The following is a 23,032-nucleotide window of genomic DNA, read 5'->3' on the forward strand; positions in this document are numbered from 1 at the left end:
AAAGGAACAATCTCCTAAAATGCATTCAAAACATTTCAGTGTAGGCTACACTATATATTTTGACAAATAGTTTATGCAAGGCATCTGCTGCATTTCCATATAAATGAGACAAAGAAAGATATCTAGCAATATGTACATAATCAATGCAATACAAGACAGATTGTATCACATTGAACAACATGCAGAGTTAACATAAAATTTGGTGTTGTATTCTACATAAAATAGTCACTTTGAGTAAAGATTAGAATCCTCCTCCCTTTCCTCAGAGTCTTATGTATTAGCCTTGGTCTGACCTTGTCTTGATATCACATCCCTGGAGAGGAATGTAAATCGTATCCGTCCAATCCCAACCCAGTTACCACCAAACTCCTCGTTCTCACCACCCCTACTCCGCTGCAGGGCCACATGATCTTTTCCATGTACCAGACATAATTTGTGGCTTAGGTTTGGAGGCTGACGGTGCGTCTGCGCCGCTCTGCTGTTTCAGGCGTCGGGTGCACCATGTGCAGCAATTCTCAGGATTCAGGATTCAGGAAAAGTCCATCCCCTGAGGCTGGAGAGGTAGCTGGTGTTGTTTTTGAAACCTCAGTTCAAGCACTGTCAACCTCCTGTGCCGGTTTGATTGCATCCCAGAGAGAAAAACAGATATTGCTAATGAATAAACTTTTAAGGGAACGCAATGAGCAAAAAAGCTTTCACAATTCCCAACAAGAAAGTAAATAAATTAAGAAAAGATACCACTAAAAAGGTGTGCTCAAAGCTTAGAGGATTACGGAATTTTTGCTAATACTGTCTCCTGGATTTAACTTGTGTGCAGAAACCAAAACAGTAGCAGTAGTAAAAAAAAAAAAAAGGAGCACCTTGCTATCAGAAACGTTAATCCTGGTGCTTCATTTGTGGCATGTAACCTATGGTCCATGCACATTTTCTAGTGAAGTGTTATGACACACTTGAGCCAAATTGTATGTGTGCATGTGGCGGCTTGTCCATTCTTGAAAGTGTTTAAGTAGGCCCATCTAAGCTGCTGCTGTGTAACTGTGGGAGGAAACATGGAACACCTTTAATGCAAGGTTTGTAGTAAACACGATCTTCCCAAAATTGAACACTTAACTTTAGATTGGTAAGAGACATTTTCTTTCCAATGGCGTCTTTTGGCTCATTTTATTTACATTTCCATCCCATTGTCGGCGGACAGCTTTGCTCAGTCAAGCATTAATTACATTTCCTTATCTTGCAAACAATGACATTAATATCTGCCCTTAATATCAAACCACAGTCTACTAGGTTTTTTATTGCCAAAGCCGCATGATACGATCCACTCTTTCGTTTCCCAGCAACCTTTGAAACACCCTGCTTGAATGGTGTTTACAGAAGCGCAATTTTCTGTTTGCCCTTGAACAAGTACGGCCATTCATCCAGGTTCACTTCGTCTGACTGGAGAAACCATCTACAATGACACAACACAGTCTCAACAGTAAAAGTAGTGACATGTGAAGAGTTTGAGCCAGGAAAGTACAGGTTGCTGTACGAAGACAGGCGATATGGTAGATGTATAGCGAATGGGTCGTGCTCTTGACCAGCAGGTGGTGTTGATGGAATGTTATGATCTGCTTTACTTAGTGTTAATGAAACAAGACGGGGTCCAGCCGAACAGCTGCAGTCAGTGCTGCCTCCCTTCACAGCTGATTGCGACCTGGGATGACCCAAAGAAATAGTGTCATTGTGTGGAAAAGACCAGAGAAGAAAAAGAGAGTGCAGAAACGTGGACAAATGGAGTCTCGCACTCTTTCAGAAGTTGATATAAAACACTGCACCCTGATATGACACACAGAGCTGGTCCTGTAACTAAAGCTGCGTTGTCCCTTCTTGTTTTCTGGCCTTCATCCTTCAGCTTGCTTAATATCTGACCTCAGCGCTAAGTCAACTAGCCGAGTCCCTCTGAGGAAAAACCTTGTGACCAAAGGCCCCCACAACAGATTGTTTAAGACTTCAGTTACACACAAAATGAGACACAGCAGGCAACAGACCTTCAGGTGCATTTATTTGCTTCTAATGGCTGACACTAGTTGTGAATCCTTTCAAATTAAGGAAATCAAGGATTAAAACGAAGCCATGTGTTTTAGTGCTGTTAGATCTTCCTGCATCTTTTGATACACATGACAACTTGATTTTAACTTTACATTGGCAGCATTGGGAAGGTAATCTGTACTGTTTTAGATGAGTTTTATCTTTCGAAAGTGTAGTTGTGTGGCTAGAAGGAACTGCATATCTTCCAGTACCCAATTCACTCATGGAGTGCCGTAAGGCTTAGTCCTCTGTCTTTCATTCTCTATCTGCATACAACCTTTTGGTCAAATATTTCAAAAGCAGCACATCTCTATTCATGCAGATTCTCAGATCTACTCAGTTACTATTAAAATGTCCTGATTCGTCACTTAATCCAGATCTTCACATTTACAGTTCCTGTCGTTAAACATTAAACCTCGTTGCAGAAATCACATTTAATAAGAGGTATAATTTTGATTGTCATGCTAAGTCTATTGTCCAATATCGCCTCCTGCATTTAAAAAAAATCATTCTTTTCTTATCTGCAAAGCACTTTGAAATGGGAATTTATGCTTTTGGTACATTCAGATTGTATTACTTCAACTCTCTATATCCATCAATATCTCATCAGTAGAATCTATCCATGCTTTAATTGGTGTTCTTCTGGTGGTGCTATAATGCTAAGATCTTGTGACCGTGAAGGCAATGGTGTGTGATTCACATTCACACATTTTTATAATTCATCAAACCACTCAGTGACCTATGTATGGAAGCATCTGCACTTGTTTGTTCCAGGTTTTCATTTCATTTAGTACATCCTCATGCTCAGCAAACATACAGTACAATAAATGACATCTGTAGCTGTGTTCCAATCTCAAAAGCAACAAATCTGACCTCAGAGACTACAAAGACCGTTTACATTAAGATTTAGAAGTAGTCTCCCATGAATTCTCTTATCAGAAGCCTTTTTAAACCCTGTATTGCCAAGAGTCAAGCAGGCGAGATAGGGACGTCAACGCCTGTGGCAATGCCCATCCTGAAGATTAAGTCAAAGCAGAGGCAGACCCTTTGCTTTGTTTTCCATGTCTGGAGACCAACAGAGAAGTACAAGGGAAAGTGATGAGATGTTTCCAGGTGTGAGCTCGTGGGGTGTGTCACAGCTTATTGAGGCACAACTCTACCCTCTTCTCCCTTGAAAAGCTTGTAAATCAAACAGAATTACACAAGGAAAAGTAGTTGGTCTGCTTTTAGTCATCTTCCCTCTGTCTCATATTGAACATCGGTGTTTGTTTTTGATGATCATCCACAAAAAAAAGAGCATTTAGCAGCAGAACAGATTCAATTGAACAGTAAATTCTGAGGGATGTTGAGCTAGGTTGACAATGACTATGTTTTAGTTTTCTTTCACGTTTGCTTGAACTAAACAGCATCCAAAGCTGATCAAACATTTTGATCACTGGGCTCCTTTCTAGAGAGTTATAATCTCTATATGAGATTTACTAAGCCTGCCTCTAAAAACCTCTTCATTTTTTATTTTTTAATGTTTTTTAAATGCATTACCAGCATTACCTTGCTTCATTAAAGTACTGTGAATCTACTCTGTTATTGAAGTTCATTTCAAGTGCTATACAAATAACAATGCTTTGAAAATTATATCAACACTATGTATAGACCACATGTGCTTCCAGTTAAGATTTCTTTCCCAAAGCTCAGCAGTGAAAATAAATAGTCCAATTCCATTACAATGCTGACATCTAGTGGTGCTGTCCCATTTGTGCACAACAAAGAAAGAGTTACTGTGCAGAAGCTGTGGTTTAATCCTATTTTCTTTATGTTGCATCTTATTAAGACACTTGAATGCACACATGAGAATTAACAGCTTCATGGCACATCAGGAAAATATTCATGGAAAACTAAGTGAAGTAATGAAAATGTGATTAGTTCAATATTTTCATATTGCATGGTGTTGGTGTAGCTGTGTTATGTCAAACAGAGGGAGCCTGACTGAGGCCTATGATGCAGAGAAATGACAAGACTCACTTGTCGGACATGACTCGCCACTAGCAGCACTTTGCTAAATTACATCACCGTCACAGTGAGGTCACCGTGGGCACACACAGGTGCCATGATGTCTTTCTGTTTGCTTGGGGAAAACCCTGAATGGATGGACTGCAGACACAGAGTTGGTGTGTGTAACGTGTTGATGGAGATGAAATTAGCTGAATAGATTCACTAGGCGGTCACTTCTAACTTGATGGATTTTTTTCAGGGTATGTAGAAGTCACACATTTAAGCACTTATTAAATCTATTTCACTGTCTGATCTACATTCAGTTGCTAGAAGCATTTTTCTCTTGCATTTAACACCGTCGCTGACTTGGACTCTGTGCCAGTGCTGACAGCTACTGGGGAGAAGAAAAGGTTCTGTTCATAGCTGCTCTGACTTCCAGAGTTCCCCCTCTGCAGCTGCCCAAACCCTCCAGCTCCTCTGTGTAGCTCTCCAGTTATTTACTATACTTTGAGTGAAAGTGTCATACAGAACAAATATTTACTTGATGATGATTAGAATTATTATCATGGTTAAACTTTTGATCGCAATGACGTAATTACCAAGAGAAGTTTTATGAAGTCTGGTCTAACTATTTTATGTATACAAAGAAAGAAAAATAACAGAATGACCCTACCCTTTTTTATATCTATATTATATAGAATATCTAGAATATTTATAAATAAATATCTGAACATAAATAAAAATATTTATCAATATTTATTATGTATATAATTTATAACTTTTAGAATTTATTATGATTGCACTATTATTTAGATTACTTCAATTGTTTCAGTAACAATCCCTTTAATCACTGGACAGTTGAGTCTAATTTTGGTGGAATAGATCCTTATCAGAGTAATATTAATCAACAGCCATTCAGGAAGACAGTGAGCAGTGGTGAAAGAAGTGTTAGGGTTACACTTAAAAGTAGCACAGTGGAAAAATACTCTATTACAAGTATTGGAATAACATTTCCACTAAAGTAAAAGCACACAACAAATATTTTCACAGAAAATGTGCTCATTTTGCAGCAAAATTGCCTTTGTCAAAATTATATTATTAGATGTTACTTTCGATTCGGTTATTATTATTGATGGACCTGTAAGCAGCATTTTAATGTTAAAGCTGATCTACTCTTAACTACTTTATATAATGTTGGTCAGTTTAATCTGAAGCATTGCATCATATCTTATAAAGTGATTATGAGTTATTTTATGTAAAAACTGCAAAGTAGATATAGCTGTCAAAAAATACAATCAAGCAAAAAGTAAAACATTTACTTTTGAAATGTGACAAAAAGGTATAAAGTAGCAGAAAGTGGAAATACTCAGGACAAGTACATGAAAATTGTACCTAAGTACAGAGCTTGAAGGAATGTGCTTAGTTATTTTCCACCACTGGATGTGAAAAGCAGTGATTGTATGTGGCCTGCTTCCGTCTGGTGTGTCACCAAGGAGTTTCATTAGTCTTTGCCAGGGTTACAGTGTATAATAAATTCCACTAGATGGCGCTATACATCCTGCCTTCTCCGGTGTTCCTGCTGCCTGCGGAGGCTGTAAGATGTGTATAGCCTACCATGTTTTCCCTCCTCCAGGCGAGTCAGTAGCCTAATGTTTATATCAACACTTTCTGGATGAATAATGACCGGTTTGACTGGATAAATGTTGTATGACTAAATGACGAGTCAATGGAAAGAATCAGGGATAATTAGTTATCCGCACATCTAACACTGTCGAGGTGATACATTTCCTCTTAGTTTGGATATTATAAAATAGACTCTGTAAAATGTAGCCTAAATAAACAGCTTTGTATTCAGTTAGCCTATTTCATGATTATACATCCAGGCCTAGATGAAGATGTACAAATTAACTCCAACAGGTCAAGTAAAGTTAAACCCAAACGCTCCCTGAAGAGTTAAATCGGAGCAATACATGGGCCTAAGGCAAGATATTTGACAAAAAATCCTTAGGCTATCTAATTCGTTTCTGGTTGTCATATTAGCTATAGAATTTGGTTACAGCTGTCAAACAAAATACACAGTCCACCATTTGGCTAATTGCTGGAGCTGTTTGTCATCAACTATTAAATGATAACATTTCATGAACAACAATAGGCTTGACTTGATAGACGTTTTTATAATGTTAAATAATTACTATCATCATCATTATTAGTAATTCATAGCCTACAAAAAATGTGAAAATAACGGTGAAAATGTTCAGTTTTCAAAAAAGGGCGACAATTCAACTGATTAAATTCTTTGCATTAATTTTAGTCTTCTTGTTACCTCTATAGCCTACAACCCTGTTAGTCACTGATGTTGCACAACCAGGACTTTTTTTTAATCATCAGATAAGCATCAGTGGCTGTAAATGGAGAGACCGATCAGCTATCAACAGCCACTTGACATTGAGAAAGGGAAACAGACAGTGTGCCATTTAAACTCAGTGGTGCGGCCAATATTATCGAATATTTTCGTTGGAATAAGCAGCTTGTCATGCGGGCAGCTTTAAAGTTGGGGTTTCAAAGCTGTGAACTAAAGTAGGCTAATGCAATTTGAGAAAAACCGTTTCCGTTTAATTAATGCTCAAATATGGCCCTTTTGCACACACCCAGGATAGCCTACTTCTAATTTTCTGATGACAAGAACATTAACAACACTGTTTTTGTAATTTTACAACATCAGAGCATCATATCAAAGAACATACAGTGTAGTGACGGAAACAAAACATTTGAGTTTTCATTTGACATATTAAAGGATAAATAAATGCAAAAATTGGCCAAAATGCCTAATTGGGGATCTTCTTTGGAAAAATCTAATAGGCCCCAGAGATTTAGTTTTATTCAGGTCATTGTGAATCCATCAGTCCGTAGGAAAAACTTCTCAACTTAACTCAACTAATTTTACATTCATGGCATACAGGCACAAATAAAGGCCTGGAGACCTTAATAGTGGTCTCAAGCAATTCACACATATTTATTTCTGCATTTTAGAAGCTTCAAGCCAGGGAGTGAAATCCGGACAGGTTGTTATAGCTACGCAATCCACAGGGGTTCCGATGTCTATTTAAAACCCCTCAGACCCTCCCTCTCTCCTTTAAACAACATTATATATCACACACACTGCATGCTAATGCGGTCAATTCTCTATGAGCACTAAAACACATCTTAAAATTAGCTCGTTCTTGAGCTCGTCTGAGTTCAAACTGCCTGACTAGGCAATAGAGGGAACATATCAGCAGAATTCCCCCTTTGGCAATACCTGCTGATTGGGTCCTAAAAAAAGCAAGCTGCTTTTAACTTTTAATATTTGGCTCCAGAGTGCTGTCACGGGTAGTCGCGAAAGATAGAATCTCCCTACTTATTTTAGAAGCATAGAAATAATAATCGATCAGTGCAGAATCTTTTTTCATTGTTTTATTTTTTCTTCACTTCAAATCTCAGTGCGCGCATGAGCGCGCATGTAGGCTTTCCACTGGAGAAGTTTTGCGAAACTTTAAGGATGATATACCTTGGATGTTTCCTGTTGCTCTGTGTGCTTACGCATGTCATGGCAAGTTATCCCATCTGGTGGTAAGTTTTATTTTCATGATATCCAGAACATGTGTCGACTCTTTTTTTATTTATTTGAGAAGTATCCGATGATCCGTTCCTGTGTCAGTTTGAGTGGTTGTAGCCTATTTCTAATTTCGTGTCTGACAGCAGCGGTACATTTAGGTGCTCTGATGGTAAAGTTGTTCCAGCTTGATTTTGAGACGTATTTAATACTACCAGAGGTGCAAAGGATAGCTTCAAAACTAGACTAGTGTAATGCAATTAAAAACACATGAGTAAATTTTGCTTTTAATTTAAAATCTATATAGCAGAGAACAGAAAAGACCTGTAGGAACCAATAACTAACTGACGAAAACACTTTTCTGTCTGAATTCTATGTTTGTCTTTTAATTCTATGGACACCGACATTTGCAGCACGAACGATGCAATTTTCATATTCAGACTGCAGCAGGTGCAAAGGCAAAGTTCGTGTGCATGTAAGTGTGTGTGTGTGCGCGCGCGTGTGTGTATAGGGGAGTCAAAGTGGCACAGAAAGAGTAGACTATGAAATCTTGCCCAGGGTTTAGCTTTAATGTAATACACAGTTTTTATGCATAGTCTTTTATTTATGTAGGCTAATTTATATTACTTATGGTAATGGTATGAGAATAATCACTTCAACACTTGAATTGTTTAAATTTTCTTATCAGACTTGGGACATAACAGAAGACTTAATAACCAAATCCAGCACAGTTTGATGTGTAGCCGCATTTCCTGTAATGGATATCATGGATATATCTCAGTCCACAGCTGATTAATTTCCATCTGTTTCTTCTCCTTCCAAATCCTCTCCAAAATCAAAACATGACAACTCACATTGAGAACTGCAGCATTTAATGTTCACAAACTGACAATAACTGATGTCTTTGTTCCATTTTCTTTCTCTCTTTAATCACACAAGAAGCACTAATGAGATTTTAAAAGAATGGTGCAGTAGCCCAATAATTACTCTTATTTAAGAATCTTACGTTAATTAGCACTATTTTTTCACTTGATTTCATTTAATTTTTTTGGATTAATTGGGCTGTCTCATCTTCTGGAGAAGCTCTTGTCTGGTTTCACACTGTTCAAGCTTGATCCATCAGATACACAAATCAACAACATGTTGTCTTTTTTAGCACTAAATCAGCATATGATGTCTGTTTCATTATAAATCATTTCATATTTGGGGTTGCTTAGATATTGGGTGTACCCTAATCTTCTTCCCTTAATGGGTCCCCTGTGGTAATACCGATGAGAAACTAATTACACGCACAGCTGGAAGGAAATCCTGATATAACAGTGGGCCCTCTGAACCGAGAGGTGGAAAATAATACGGACCCAAATTAGTACACTCCTGGGTCTAAAAGTTAGTACATGCAGTCAAAATGGACGATTTTCCAACTTACTTGATGTTCAGTAGATTTTTTTGGAACAGTATGTTTTTGTCATGTCATGTGAGCATGTTTTGAACTTTTTTGTTAGTGCCATGTTTCAGCTCTGCTGATTGACACACTCGTGCACACTTCCGAGGAAAGGCTTTGAATTTGAGTCTCGATAAGAGCCTTTTTTTTGTGGAGCCAGTCATGTATGGCACAATTGAAGGCAGGTTTCCATTCTGTCCTAACAAAAGCACTGCAGCAAGTCAAGAACTAACTCCTGTGTTGATGCTGTGATTTTGGAGGGTGGGTCAGGTGTTTGATTGACGAGTGGAACTACAGAAGCAAAAAGAGTGGCAAGTAAACATAACGGGAGCAAGTTTGCTGTATCACTCCTACCAATACAAACAATGTTTGATTTCAGAAATAGCACGCAAAGTCACCTCGAGTTGAACGTTCTTGACCTAATACTTTTTTTCATACAAGACTGCTGATGTATTTTTTGTTTCGTGGCAACTCATCCAAAGTCAAATAACGTGGTTCCTTTTGGGTTGCGCTCAATACGCCTGCATTGTCTGTCCATTTTCAAACAGCATGTCAGTTATAAGAAGAGCCATCACTTCTGTGAAAAGCAACCTGTGATGTTTTGCTGACAGACCTCAAGGTTGAACTTGGTTTCAAGTGGCCATCGGAGCTGCATCACACTCAGCGTCTGTCCCACTGGAGTCTCTGGGGATAGGGATATGCACTAAGACAGGTTCATGTCTTTCTGTTCTCGACCTGCCGTGACATAGCCTGGCTGCACCCGCCACCCCACCACCCCCTTCCCTGGTCCACCCCACCTTAGAAGATAAATACCTGGAGGTGAAAGCTTGCCGCACATTCCTTTTCCCAAACATATTCTCTTGATGTCAAAGTCGGCTCCAAGGCCCCAGGGCCCACGAGTAAAGTGGTAATTCTAAGGTACCCTGCTTGGGCTTGCTGAAATATGCATTAAACCTGCGCTGGATACACTTTGATGAGAGGGGGAAAGTCTGAACAGAGGCAAAAATTTAATGTGATATACGTTTTGCTTAAGTGTTTGTTTGTAACAATTTTCATTTTTGATAACACAAACCTTAACAGCATTACTGATCGTGTGTTTCTTAATCAATTATACTGACCACCATTTTCTTTGGAGGGCATCTGGTGTGAGGATGAAAAAAGGAAAGCGTGGGAACTCAATAGACGCTTTTAATCCAGACCACACCAGCACTTATGTTTAAATATATAGATATATTTGTTATACCTTGTATCCAACAGCACTGTTCTTCATGCAATAGCTCCTTAAAAAAAATCATAAATCATCCCTGGTGGAACATGCCCTGCCCCTTCTCTTAGGCCATTTCCTAACACAGGAAGAGGTGGCATGGATTACTCAGCTCCACTGAGACAGACACAGAGACACGCACGAGTGGAGCAGCTTAAGCACATTAACTCATGAGGGTTTTGTGTGACACTGTTCAGGAAGATGACCTGGCAGAAATGCATGCAAAAAGACCCCGGCAGGTATAGTCCTGATGAGTAAAATGAAACTCTGGAAGAACAAATCAAATGACGAATCCAGAGTTTTTCAGCTGTCGTTCCTGCCTTGATTAGAGCTAATCTGACCTTTGTTCTGCACTATTTCCTGCTGTTGAGATATAGCTCATTCACTAGCGATGATGATGAAAATGCAATGGAAACTTCAGAGACCCTACATTATTTCTCTGTAGATGAAAAGGAAGAAGAGGTGGTTCAAGACTGGACTCACAAGAGACTACTACTTGTAAAAAATGCAGCACTTAAAAGATGAATTGTTGTGCATGGTTTTCTTAGAGTTTCAGGTCTGTTTGTTGTGCGTGATAGAGGCGAAGAGGGAAGTCTGCACCAGTTTGGGATGTGGACTCAGGTTTCTGCTGGGAATGATGTGCTTCAGGGTATATGGACTGACAAGGGCCAAAGAGAGGTCAGCTTGTAATAGGAGTGCCCTTGTTTACTGATGGATGTTGCAGACAAACTGCAGACAAATGTGATTTCCTCTCGGGGTCATTTTCAACTTGCCATTGCTCGCTTACTGGGTGTCTCATTTATGATTAACTTGAGCGGTCTAGTCTGTAGAAATTAGGTGAGAAATTCTGTTAAAACCAGCGTGACACATAACTTTGACATTTGCTTGCGGGAACATTGGTTTACTCGCCAGGTCATCTGATGGCTTACACACACCTTGACACCTGACAGACAATGTTGAAGTGTAATGTCGAAAATGAAATCTGCCTTTAAATTTCAAATTTCAAAGATATGATTGAGGTATTCAAGGTCAAAATGTTGGCTGCCATCAAAAGTCATCAGCCAGCGGCCATTCGGCTAGTTTTTAAAGAAAGCAGCCTGAGGCCAGTGTCAGGAGTTTGGGTAATCTTGTTGTGATCAGCGATTAGTCCGTGAACAACAGTGAACAGGTCAACACACAGTGAGCTAACTGAGCTGCAAAAGACTGCACACCTGCTCTGGCTCTGCCTTTGTGGAAAAGCCACAATAACTGTTATCAAGCCCATATCACTCTCGGGAGAATCAGCCGATTGTCTGCTGCCAGAGTCTGGACAGTTGACTTGAAATGAAGACCTGTCTGGATTGCCAACAAGCTACTTTGTAGCTACTCTGCAGGGCATTTGCCAAAGATAATAAGAACTCTGTTATTAAATAATCATGTCGTCAAAATATTGATTTAGGGGGCATTTCAATAAAAATGGAACAGCTCAGGTCAGCGGGTCATGCAGAAAAAATAATGTTCACACAAAATTTATATACGTCCTGTAATAAAGAGCTTAACTTGCAAATCAAACACTTTATCTAAAACACAGTACAGCAAAATGTTTCTTAAAATTGGCTAAATTACATCCTACACAATGATACAATGGATATCCCATTTCTATGATTATATAGTTACTGAAAGTCCTAATTGAGAGGACACAAAATAAAGACAGAAAGACAGAGAGAAAGCAGTAAAGGGAGTGAGACAGAGAGATGTAATCAGTGAACCAAGTTTGCACTTGTCGTATCCCAGAATACCTTCCTCAAAGGAAAAGGGGAGGCTGGGCACTGTGTTACACTTAATACACTCTCTGAAGTTTCAATGTAGGGTTTGCACTCTTATTACACTAAGCTGAGGGCCTGTTAAGTGTGCGGACAGTTAATAACAAGGTGTAGTTTTCCAAGTTGTCAGCTTAAGGTCTATGAAGACCTCTAGATACATTGTGGATTTATTATCTTAGACAGAAACATTGCCTGATTCTGCGGTGGCAGGGCTACAATTTCAATACACACAAAGGCCAGGTGTCTGCAGAGAGGGTAGTTAAGGGGATAAAGGATGGAAGCCTAATGTTAGCATCTGGTACAGCAAATAAACACACAATCAAACACATTCAGACGTAAAATTACACTGCAACTGTAGAGGGAAATTAGTCTCCCACTTGACACTCGTGTTAAATCAATAGATAAAGCCACAGGCAGGCTGATAAGATGCAGTAATGAAAATGCACTGACAATGCAACTTCCTCTCTCCTTGTAGGTCACTAGCAGTGGGTCACCAGTACTCGTCACTGGGCACTCAGCCTATCCTCTGTGGCAGTATCCCAGGTCTGGTGCCCAAGCAGCTGCGTTTCTGCCGGAACTACGTGGAAATCATGCCCAGTGTGGCTGAGGGGGTGAAGATTGGCATCCAGGAGTGCCAGCACCAGTTCAGAGGCCGACGCTGGAACTGCACCACGGTCAATGACAATCTTGCCATTTTTGGGCCAGTGTTAGATAAAGGTAAACACATTAATGTGGATTTTAATAAGATGTGCAGTGTGCTTTCTGGAACACAATTTCTTTGTGCAAAAAAAACTGTCAGGGTACCTCAAGCACAGGTCGACAATATTCATGTTTCAACACTCCCCGGTGTTGTAATTTGGCTCCATCTCTGTTTATTTGGCTCATTTTCAATTAACATAAACCCAAACCTATCACCAGCTTTTGAACTGTCAGACAAAACCAGTGGCTTGGTAGCATTTCCTATAATGCTATTTATCCGAACAGGCCAGAGTTAAGGGGCTGTCAAAAGTCTGCATTACCAGGAAACATGTGCCAAACGTGAGAGCACATTTATTCTACAGGAAAAGGTGGATCAATAGGCCTAGTTACTTCATGTACAACCAAAGTTTTATGTAAAGATTATTGTTGGAAGGAAAGTATAATGCTTGACTGTATGTAACATTACAACTGCCCCCAAATTATGTTTCTAGGTTTCTGGGCGTGATACCCTCTCTTACGTTCTTAGAAGTTCTTAATTCTTCAAACCATCTGTAAAAAAAACTAATACTAAAACAAAAAGTGACTTATTGTATTTCTATGATGATTAACTCTTCCATTATCAATTCTACATTCTCTCCGTCTTCTATTTGCATTAGAAAAGCTGCACGCCCTGCATGCATCATTCATTATGCTCATTCAAATCCTTGTTTAAATAGACTTCAGACTGAACAAGCTCTGAGCAGCCTATATGCATGAAATAATGTACACAATTAAGATGAGTGAGTTCTGTCTTGTTGGAGTTTTCTTTAGGAGGGAATCCCCTGTGATTGTTCTGCTGTACAATCCTCTGAAGTGCCTTACAAAACACTCTAAACTGAGTTCTGGAGTTTTCCACAATATATTGTTCCCATAAGATTATGTGATGTATTAGGACTTATGAATATGTCTTAGGAATATGTCCATTCTGGTCTAATCGTGGGATCAGACTGCAGAAATCCCCACTTTACAATACACAATCTGAAGGAAAAAAATCACTTATAAAGCATATCATCATCATAATTCAAAGAAGTTGGGTACTTTGTTTAAAATGGCTAGGCTAGCTGTTTCCAGTCTTTGTGCTAAACTAAGCTTCATATTTAACGGATAGATATGACACTGGTATTGATGAGCTCACCACCTGGGAAGGAAGCAAATGTTGCATTGCTTTAAGATGCTTTTTATAATACAGTGTCCCAGGACACTTGTGTGTGGTTTTTTCTGTCTGTGTTGCTTCTGGCTAACTCCAAAATGAGGATCTAAACCTGTCACCTAGTTTGCAGAAGATTGATGCAAACACAGGGGTTTGGAGGTGAGTCAGGGAAATTGCTTTTATTAATAAACTCCTGAGCTAGTTGATAGAGGCTTGAGCTCAAGTAGGTGGCTAACGATAGGGGTTCCCCATCTGAGCGCTATTGTGGTGCAAAATGCCACCACATCTCTCGCATTGTCTCCCTTCCCAGGCCTAAATTTCAGGGGTACTGGGTGGAAAGATGAGGCAGCTACTGGGCTTTAGTGAATCATTTTGATTGGATTAAGGTCACCGAGGCCCTTAATAATGTGAGAGGTCAAAGTGGCTGGATTAAGTGCCTTTGTCAGAGACCAAGGAGAGTGACTCAGGGGCTCACAGCCCTTTGATAGGGCTTAGTAGGAGAGGGCTTCCATTTCATTGGATTTGATTGATGCTGGTGTTTGTCCGTGCAACAGGGCCATTGTCCTCACTGGTGTCTGTTTGTCTGCGATTGAAACTGTTATGTGTTGGTTTCCTCCGGCCTTTTTTGGGGCCGGCTCTGAAAGGAAGAGTAGGCGCCTTTATAGACTTCAGAGGTTTAGTTCCTATCAGATAGCCCATCACTGCCCATGTCCTCTTCACCTTCACAGAGGACATTAGAAGTTTGTTTTACAGAGGTGGATTAAGCAGAGCACTAGAAGAATGAAAGACATGGACCATTAAGGAGAAAAGGCAATTTTGTGAATTGAGTTGAGACCACAGCTAAAAGAATAGAAGACTGAAAAGAAAACATTGTATAGTTTCTTCTTGTGAAAAAAATGCTTTAATCACTTATACAACCTCCTTTCAAATTAATATGCACAAACATGCCAATTGTGATAATAAATTGGCATGACCACACACAAACATTCATCAGTCTAAATGCACATTGTCACACATACTCACACCCAACCTCATGTGCCAAAACACAGGAGTTAAGTTACCCCTGCCTTTAAAATGGACTAGGTGCATGATCTCTCTCCCTTACACGTGGCCTGATCCTCTGTCTATGTTTCTCTCTCACTCCACACCCCAACCTCCAGGCTATGTCTGCGTCAGCACTCATTAATTTACATTAACTAAAGTGTCAAAACATGCACTGCTGGAATCTACCTTTGATGAAAGGTAATAGAAAACAGCGCAGGTGTTCTTAGTCGGCAGAGCCTATCCCAGGACTGTTTCGGCATTCTTGGTATTTACAGAACACCTACCTACTATATGGGTATAATCAGGCTCCAGTTTAGGAGTCATATGATAGAATTAGTAAGGGCAACCTTGCTACAAAAAGTGGACACAAAATTTAGCAGGTGTTGCCAGCCACACAGGTATAGACATGCACCATCACTATTCTACTTGAAACCATTAAATTCAAATGTGGTTCATAGGAAAGTATTACTTAATATTTAAAGCATGTGGAAGTGAGTGAAAAGTTTCTTGACGTTTACTGCTGTAGCTCTGACCTACCTAACCTTCATTCCCTGTAGGTACCTCCGCCTTGCTCAAACTCTGTATACCAGGAAATCCTGCTAATAAATTAACCTAAATCATTAAGTCCCGTTTAAACTAACTGGAAAAAGGTCAGGGGATGTGGGTTATGACCTGTGACCTGAGGATGAGAAAGTGTAACTATTTAGGATGAGCTAAGAGGTCTTTGCTTTTCATGAGACGTATGTCTCTCCTTGCTGGGGGAGGGAAGCTAGCACACCAGTATATCATTAACTCTGGGCAAGAAAGAAAGAAGGGGTGTGGTAAATGGAGTTGATGGGGGGACCTTAGCCCCACTCCCTGCTGAGCACTGCTCAGAGCACAATATCTTCGCAACCATGAGATTAAGCAGGAGAAAAAGTGCTTTTCCCCATTCACACGCCCTTTAGATTGTTTTATTAAACCATTTGAATAGGGATTTCCCCGTCTGCCGACAAGCGGGGTCCAGCCAATGCATAGTTCTCTGTTGCTATGACTTAACTTGGTCCCCACTAATCACTGGCCAGGGCAAATTTCATATAAAATATCTGGGGCCATTGTGGGACTAACACAGCGTGACAGTGGCAGCACAATAGGGGATTCAACCCCCCAGCAGGTTGTAGGGACCACTTGGCCTGCCAGGCTCTGGCAAAGTTTGGTGGAGGAGCACTGTCGGAGTAAAAGTGTCCTGAAGTACCATAAACTGGTCATAAAAGCAAGAAAAGCTGGACAACTAATTCAAGAGCTGGTGTTTCAAGGTGGAGTAAATGCTATTACAGGTGAATATAGCCCAGAATGTTATATGAAACACCAAGCATAATACATAAGTAGTAGTGTGATAATAATTGTTGAAGCACACACAGAGGATCTCAATAATAGTTCAAAATATGTTCTAAAAGTATTACTTTTGTTGGCTTTTTGATACAAAGTGTAAATGCCTCAACCACACAACAGGTTAAGAATGTGCCTCGGAATTGGCACCATGTTCAAAATGTGGGGTTGAGGAGTATATAGAGAATAATAATGTCCTCTTAAACCGTCTGTGTTCCGTATTTGCACGTGTTAAACATTTATAGAAAATAACAACAGATTTAATCAACTCAAAGGAATAGGTTTGCTAATAGCATAAATCTTGGCATAGATATGTTACGCAGTTTCGTGCTTGAATGATCATGTAATGTAAAGAACTACACTTTGTTGGGTAGTTCATATTCCCTGAATTTGGAAATCAAGACCCTTTTTTTTTTATTATTAAAAAGTGTGGGGCTGTCACACGAAGCCTGTGACCGTAGAGACCTAGGTTTGCTCATCCAGGACTTATTTAATTTGCTCTGATCCTTCTTTGCTCATTTTATCCCAAGATAATCCCCTTTTCCTCTCCCATTTTAACTCCGCCACCTCCTTGTGCTCTGCAGCATCATTGCCAGCCATTTCCAAAGGAGTTCCCCAGGTTTCAGTTAGAGGTCCACATTTCTTCACACTTTTCATGAATAAAAATCAACATTCTGTGACGCAATAAATTTAATTATATTTCTATGCTGATGATGCATCCTTGTATAGCAGAAGGGAATCTAACTAAACTGACATCCAAATCTTGGTTCAAATGGTTCAAATTAGTTAGAAGATTTTGCCCAATTTTATTACAGAATCCCACATCAGCACCTTAAATATAATCCATTTTATAAATACCATGACATTTCAGATGGATCTAGGCCTAACACCTTGGACATACACTTCAACTCACTCAAAAACATGATATGCGTTCTCGGTTTTAGATTATGCATCGGTTTTAGATACAGCCTTCAGCTACCTTGATTGAAAAAAATACAATATCCAAGTGAAACGATCTGTGGTGGATGCAGTAAGAGGGTCTCCAGGAAGGAGATGTATTGTGAACATTAGTAACCTTGTGTGCATACAATAGTAGTTTGAAGTGGGTGGTGGAGGATGCCGGTAGACCTTCTCTTGCGTCATTGTTTCTAATGCCCTTTAGTCCTCAAACTGGTTGGAACCTGCTGTAAGGGAGGAGCTCCTACTCCCTTTAACTTCATACTCCTCCCTTGTTTCTTTTCTTTATGTGCGTCTGTCGTTCTTGTTCTTTAGACAGAAGCCTTCACTGCCTCTTTATCTATCTCATACACATAGACATGCACACACAATCCCACATTTCACCATTTATCTTTAACCATCTCTTTCCATTTCTTTACTTTGTTCATTTCATGTTTACACCTGGTGTTTCCACTTTCTTTATCTTGTTGTCTCTGTCTCTTTCCCTGTGATTGTGCAAGACCATGCAAGTGTTCATATTCAAGGCAACCTCCCTGTCATAATGAGTTCTGTTAAAGCAGGGAATGCTTAAACAAACAATGTCCTCTCTTCTGTAACAGGGAAGTGTTGTTCAGAATTACATATCTGGACACTACACTCCCATCTTTATGTTGTGCCTATGATTTGTCCCTGCAGTGTGAGGCCATTTCCTAACCTTTCAAAAGCTTAATTGAGTCTCTTAATTATAGGCCTGTCAGACCCGTCTCTTCCTCTCATCTCTCTGGAAGATCCTGATCCCTCTGAGTCATCAGTTAGCTATGTCAGACAGAGACTTAGAGGCCTTGCTGGCCTTGTTCAAAGACAGGACTATTGATGTCTGGGCTGAATGAACCCACACATTGGTACACCTTGGTCGATACCACCTAAACACATCTAGCCAACAATAGTAGTGGCCTCTTCAGTATGTATAGTTTCTTTGATGGTGTCTTGTTGGCTTGGGTTGAGAAATATTTGCCTATGCAGTCATACAAGACTGAACACAAGCAGCTATCCATATAACAATGTTTCTATAAATTAAATCCTGAAAATAATCATTAACTTTAAGAAGTCATTACTCATGTGACAATCCATGATTGTTCAGTTCTGCAGAGGTGTTTCTCTGCAGGATGTTGCCTCCGAGTATATTTCCAATGTTCTATGTCTTACAGATATCTGAACTTCTCGTTCCAGCCACTCGAGAGTCAGCATTTGTTCATGCTATTGCCTCGGCGGGAGTAGCATTTGCAGTGACCCGTGCCTGCGCTGAGGGCTCAGCCACCATCTGCGGATGTGACACACGCCACAAGGGCCCCCCTGGTGAGGGATGGAAGTGGGGTGGTTGCAGCGAGGACGTGGAGTTTGGGAGCATGGTGTCCCGGGAGTTTGCTGACGCGAGAGAGAATCGCCCTGATGCACGCTCAGCCATGAACCGCCATAACAATGAGGCAGGAAGAATGGTGAGTTTTCTAAAAGCTAATTTTGCTGATTGTGTTGTAGAAGTTTTTCTGCTATCAGATGTTTAATTAACATGATGATCTTTTCATCCTTAGTCCCTCAATGAAAACATGTTCCTGAAGTGTAAGTGCCATGGGCTCTCGGGCAGCTGCGAGGTCAAGACATGCTGGTGGTCTCAGCCTGACTTTCGAGTTATTGGTGACTACATGAAGGATAAGTATGACAGCGCATCAGAGATGGTGGTGGAGAAACATAAGGAGTCCCGTGGATGGGTGGAGACCCTGAGACCCAAGTACAACTACTTCAAACCCCCCACAGAGCGAGACCTGGTTTATTATGAAAGCTCACCCAATTTCTGTGACCCCAATCCTGAGACTGGCTCCTTTGGCACCCGTGATCGCATCTGCAACCTGACGTCTCATGGCATAGACGGATGCGACCTCCTCTGCTGCGGCAGAGGTCACAACACCAGGACTGAGAAGAGAAAGGAGAAGTGTCACTGTATTTTCCACTGGTGCTGCTACGTCAGCTGTCAGGAGTGTGTGAGAGTCTACGATGTGCACACTTGCAAATAAGACAATCTGGATCTTGTCTTTTCCCACCAAAATTCAAAGACGTCAGTAGGCAGAAGAACAAATACAGCAACTTATCTTTAAGACATGAGAGACTGAGCAGCTGTCTGAGCTGTCCATGGACTCTAATGGCAGACACGAAAGCCTTGTGTTTGATGCTGTGATGCTGAAAAGAGCCAGTCTCCGCCTTAATCATCTGAAACAGTTGAGTAGATTTTAGCATCACAAAGCATCATCCGTATGAACCGTGATGATGGTGATAATGACAACAATGTTGATATCTCTAGCGATGACGAAAGAGTTTTCATGTATTGACGTAGGAAAGGAGAACTGTCGGCTAATTGACAAACATCATATTGGTGATATGTGTTTCCAAGTAGTTACCTTTTTTGAGAATAGTACAGCACTGCCAATGCTCTATGGGACAAAAAATGAAAATGTTTATTTCTTCAATGTTTAATCACCACTTGTTTTTGCCACAAAAGGTGGCAACATTTATGAGTAATTTACATGATCAGACACTCAATGGCTTGCATTCTCCCCCTCAACAAGTATGTGTGTGTATGTCTGAAAACTAACATTATGATGTGAATGAGTTTTTTTTTTTTTTTGTAGTGTTAATATATTACTGATGTTTGGGTAAGCATGCACTTGCACCTGAGTGAATGTAGTTAATTATGCTGCAGTGTGTTTACATATTCTCTACATTCTTAAGCTAGCGAGTTAATATCTGCTTTAAATTACTAATTTTATCTTCAGAGTAGATATGACCCACACCAACTGGACATCATGCAAAACAAGAGTATACACAGTCTGTGCATTTCCTTAAACACCTGAAAACTCTGGAAGCTTTTTCTTAAGAGTAACAATGCTTTGAACAACATCGAGAGTTATGACCAAAGACAAGAAAAGAAACCCCCATGTAAGTCTGATGTGGTCAGAGAGCTGTAAATAAATATGAAAGGTCAGCACTTGTGTCCCATTGAGAAATATGAAGCATGTTCTCCTTGTTTTTATCAGTATTAGCAATGTCTCGTGTGGCAGGGTGTGGGAATAACTGTTATTTATAAATGGGATAGTCCCACTATATTTTGTTTCATTTACATGCATATAATATTGTTTTATTTTGATATTTGATTACATAGAGGTAAATTCTGTACTCCCTGGTAAAATAAAACACAAATGGCAAACAAACCGCAAACAAAGCTCTGTATAATGCAGTACAATTAGTTGTTGTAAAATGATGACCAAAACCTGTGCATGTGATGATTCTCAGCTGTGGCTTCTTGTACCCCAAATTTAACAACAAGCAGCATCACTGAAAATATCAATTCTTCCCTTATTTTAATGCTGCTAAGTAAAGATAATATGTGAGTGTGTTTGTGTGTGCGTTTAGGTCCTTACATAAAGTATGTCTCTGTCTATTTGTGTTATATGTATATTCTTACATGTATTGATTCTTTCTGTGAAAGAAATCTATTATATGTAGTTTGGAAAAAATGTGAAGTTTTGACTAATTCTTGCATACAGTAATTCCCATTTTAACCAAATAGACCAAAATAGAGTTTATGTTATTTTAGTTGCCTATGGTTTCGTAGTCAAAATGATGTCATGCTGCTCTCCTTCAATTTCAGAAGAAATACAAAACAGTATTTATTTATTTGGAAAGTGAAAAACTACTGAAAGCTGAGACATGATGTCTAGACAAGTAACATAATGTTTATGAAAATATGTGCGTGCCGTTTCACTGATAGCCTCGACTATGGAGAGATGTGTAAGGTCACTGATGAATGAATGTTTACAGCCAATGTAATGCTATGTCTCAGGCATGTATTGTTCTCAGACTTTAATCAAAATTGCCCTCCCATGATTATTTTTTTTCCTGACTGAAAATATTAACGAGCAGCCATAACCAGTTTCACATTTTAAGTCATCTTAATTAACTACACAGCAACCATTATTGGTACAGATCTCCAATCTTGCGTTTATTACTGTACACTTCATATGTGACTGATTGCTTGTGTGGAAAATTTGATTATGTTCTAATTTTTCTTTAAATCCAAAGTTTTGTACAAACTAGGTTTTTGCGTTTTTATGGACTTCTAAAATTGGATGTTTTTTATAATTATTTATTTCATTCTATGTACATATTAGTAAGTAAAAGTATATATTTGCAGAAATACATTTTTTAAAAACAGTGTTGTAACACTGTAGCCTTTTTACCTCATCTCTGTTTTTTCACTGACTGCACACAGGTATCGTTCGTCCTACTGCCTGTAGTAGATTTCTAAAGTTAACTCTGTAACACCAAAATAAAGCAACATAAACAACCAAACCGGTGTTCTATTATCTATGAACTTTACATGTATTACATTATTTTGTTGATTTTTATGAATCATGAATGCCAACAAATGACTACATCCAAAGACGGATCAATGACCAGTGCCCATTGACCAATGGGGATTGACGTGGGAGAAGGCTCTGGGACACAGTCACTTATATCATACAAATAACATGTGTGTATAAATGCAGCACTTGAATCTGAAGATGATAGCACATTGTGAAATAAATAAGTAACATTATCCTGGGTATTAAGCCATCAGGTGCCTTGAAAAATGAAATCCAGCTCTTTTAAGCAACACAGACTCAAATTCAGACATTTTTAATCAAACGTTTGTGTTATAGCTTGCTCTTATTTTGAAGGGGAAAAAAGCTTTAAAAATGGGTGTAAAGTAATGACAACATGCTGTGGTAATGAAAGGGAGATCCCAAAGATGATTTATCCAGGAGCACCCAAACTGATATAATAATTTTAGCAATGAGTAATAATAGTATGTATAGTGAGTAATAATAGTAAGTGCTGGAGCATAATTGGTTTGATGTTCACATCACACAGTGTCTTGCAAACATGTGCATTTCTTGCAGTGTGAGAGATTTAGAATTTGCTTTTACTGCGTCTTTAATATAAACCATAGCATTTCATATCACAATCATGCAACTTCTAAAATCTATATTTTGATTGCCACAATATCTTTCCACATTCAGTAAGAAAATAAGAAATGCTTTCCTATGTTACATTTCACAAATTATGTTGAATTGAGGGACGTGTAGGTTCAGGTGATGGCAAGTCAGAAATAATTTAAATAAGATATCTGTCACAGTATTACTGTTTGCAAACAGAAGCAAGACTGCTCTACTGACTCTGAACCCTTTTCAGTGAGAATCTTGGAGGTAAGCTTGTAGTTGGCACACATGAGTTGTAGTTATCATGTTAAATATCAAAGGGCGTCTGAATAAGCTGCAAGACTTCCTGATACCGTAAATATGCTATTGCAATCTACCACAGATAATACAGATGTCGGCCATTGATTTCTTAATGAAAAAAGAAATCTAAACAGTCACACACTTGGAATATGGACAAGTTGGCAGTCATGAAGACTTACAGATTTAGGTCATAGTGCCCAAATATGAGCTACGGATTTGTCTTAGGACAAAGAAGAAGAAAATAAAGCTGGACTAATATTTTGATTCCTTTGAGAGACTGCAGAAGCCGACTGTGCTTTTTGGAGAAACAA

The 23,032-nt window shown here is 39.4% G+C and overlaps 1 protein-coding gene across 1 annotated transcript; it reads left to right on the forward strand.

Moving 5' to 3' along the window:
- Positions 1-7,256: 7,256 nt before the first annotated feature.
- wnt3a (wingless-type MMTV integration site family, member 3A) lies at positions 7,257-21,779 on the forward strand. Its single transcript, XM_038717808.1, has 4 exons — positions 7,257-7,665; positions 12,631-12,872; positions 18,622-18,887; positions 18,981-21,779. Exons 1-4 carry the CDS (start codon positions 7,544-7,546, stop codon positions 19,458-19,460), a joined length of 1,110 nt encoding a protein of 369 aa, XP_038573736.1. The 5' UTR covers positions 7,257-7,543; the 3' UTR covers positions 19,461-21,779.
- Positions 21,780-23,032: the final 1,253 nt, after the last annotated feature.

The sequence above is a fragment of the Micropterus salmoides genome, unplaced genomic scaffold (genome assembly GCF_014851395.1).
Source record: "Micropterus salmoides isolate LMB-PRFRI ecotype aquatic unplaced genomic scaffold, ASM1485139v1 Ms_hic_scaffold_14, whole genome shotgun sequence".
In the NCBI taxonomy this organism is placed as follows: Eukaryota; Metazoa; Chordata; class Actinopteri; order Centrarchiformes; family Centrarchidae; genus Micropterus; species Micropterus salmoides.

What these genes read in the sequence shown, in the direction of transcription:
- wnt3a (XM_038717808.1), top strand. Translation starts at nt 7,544, where the DNA reads ATGAGCGCGCATGTAGGCTTTCCACTGGAGAAGTTTTGCGAAACTTTA. An exon ending in GCAAGTTATCCCATCTGGTG is followed by an intron (nt 7,666 to 12,630) that starts GTAAGTTTTATT and finishes CTCTCCTTGTAG; the next exon opens with GTCACTAGCAGTGGGTCACC. An exon ending in ACAATGAGGCAGGAAGAATG is followed by an intron (nt 18,888 to 18,980) that starts GTGAGTTTTCTA and finishes TTTCATCCTTAG; the next exon opens with TCCCTCAATGAAAACATGTT.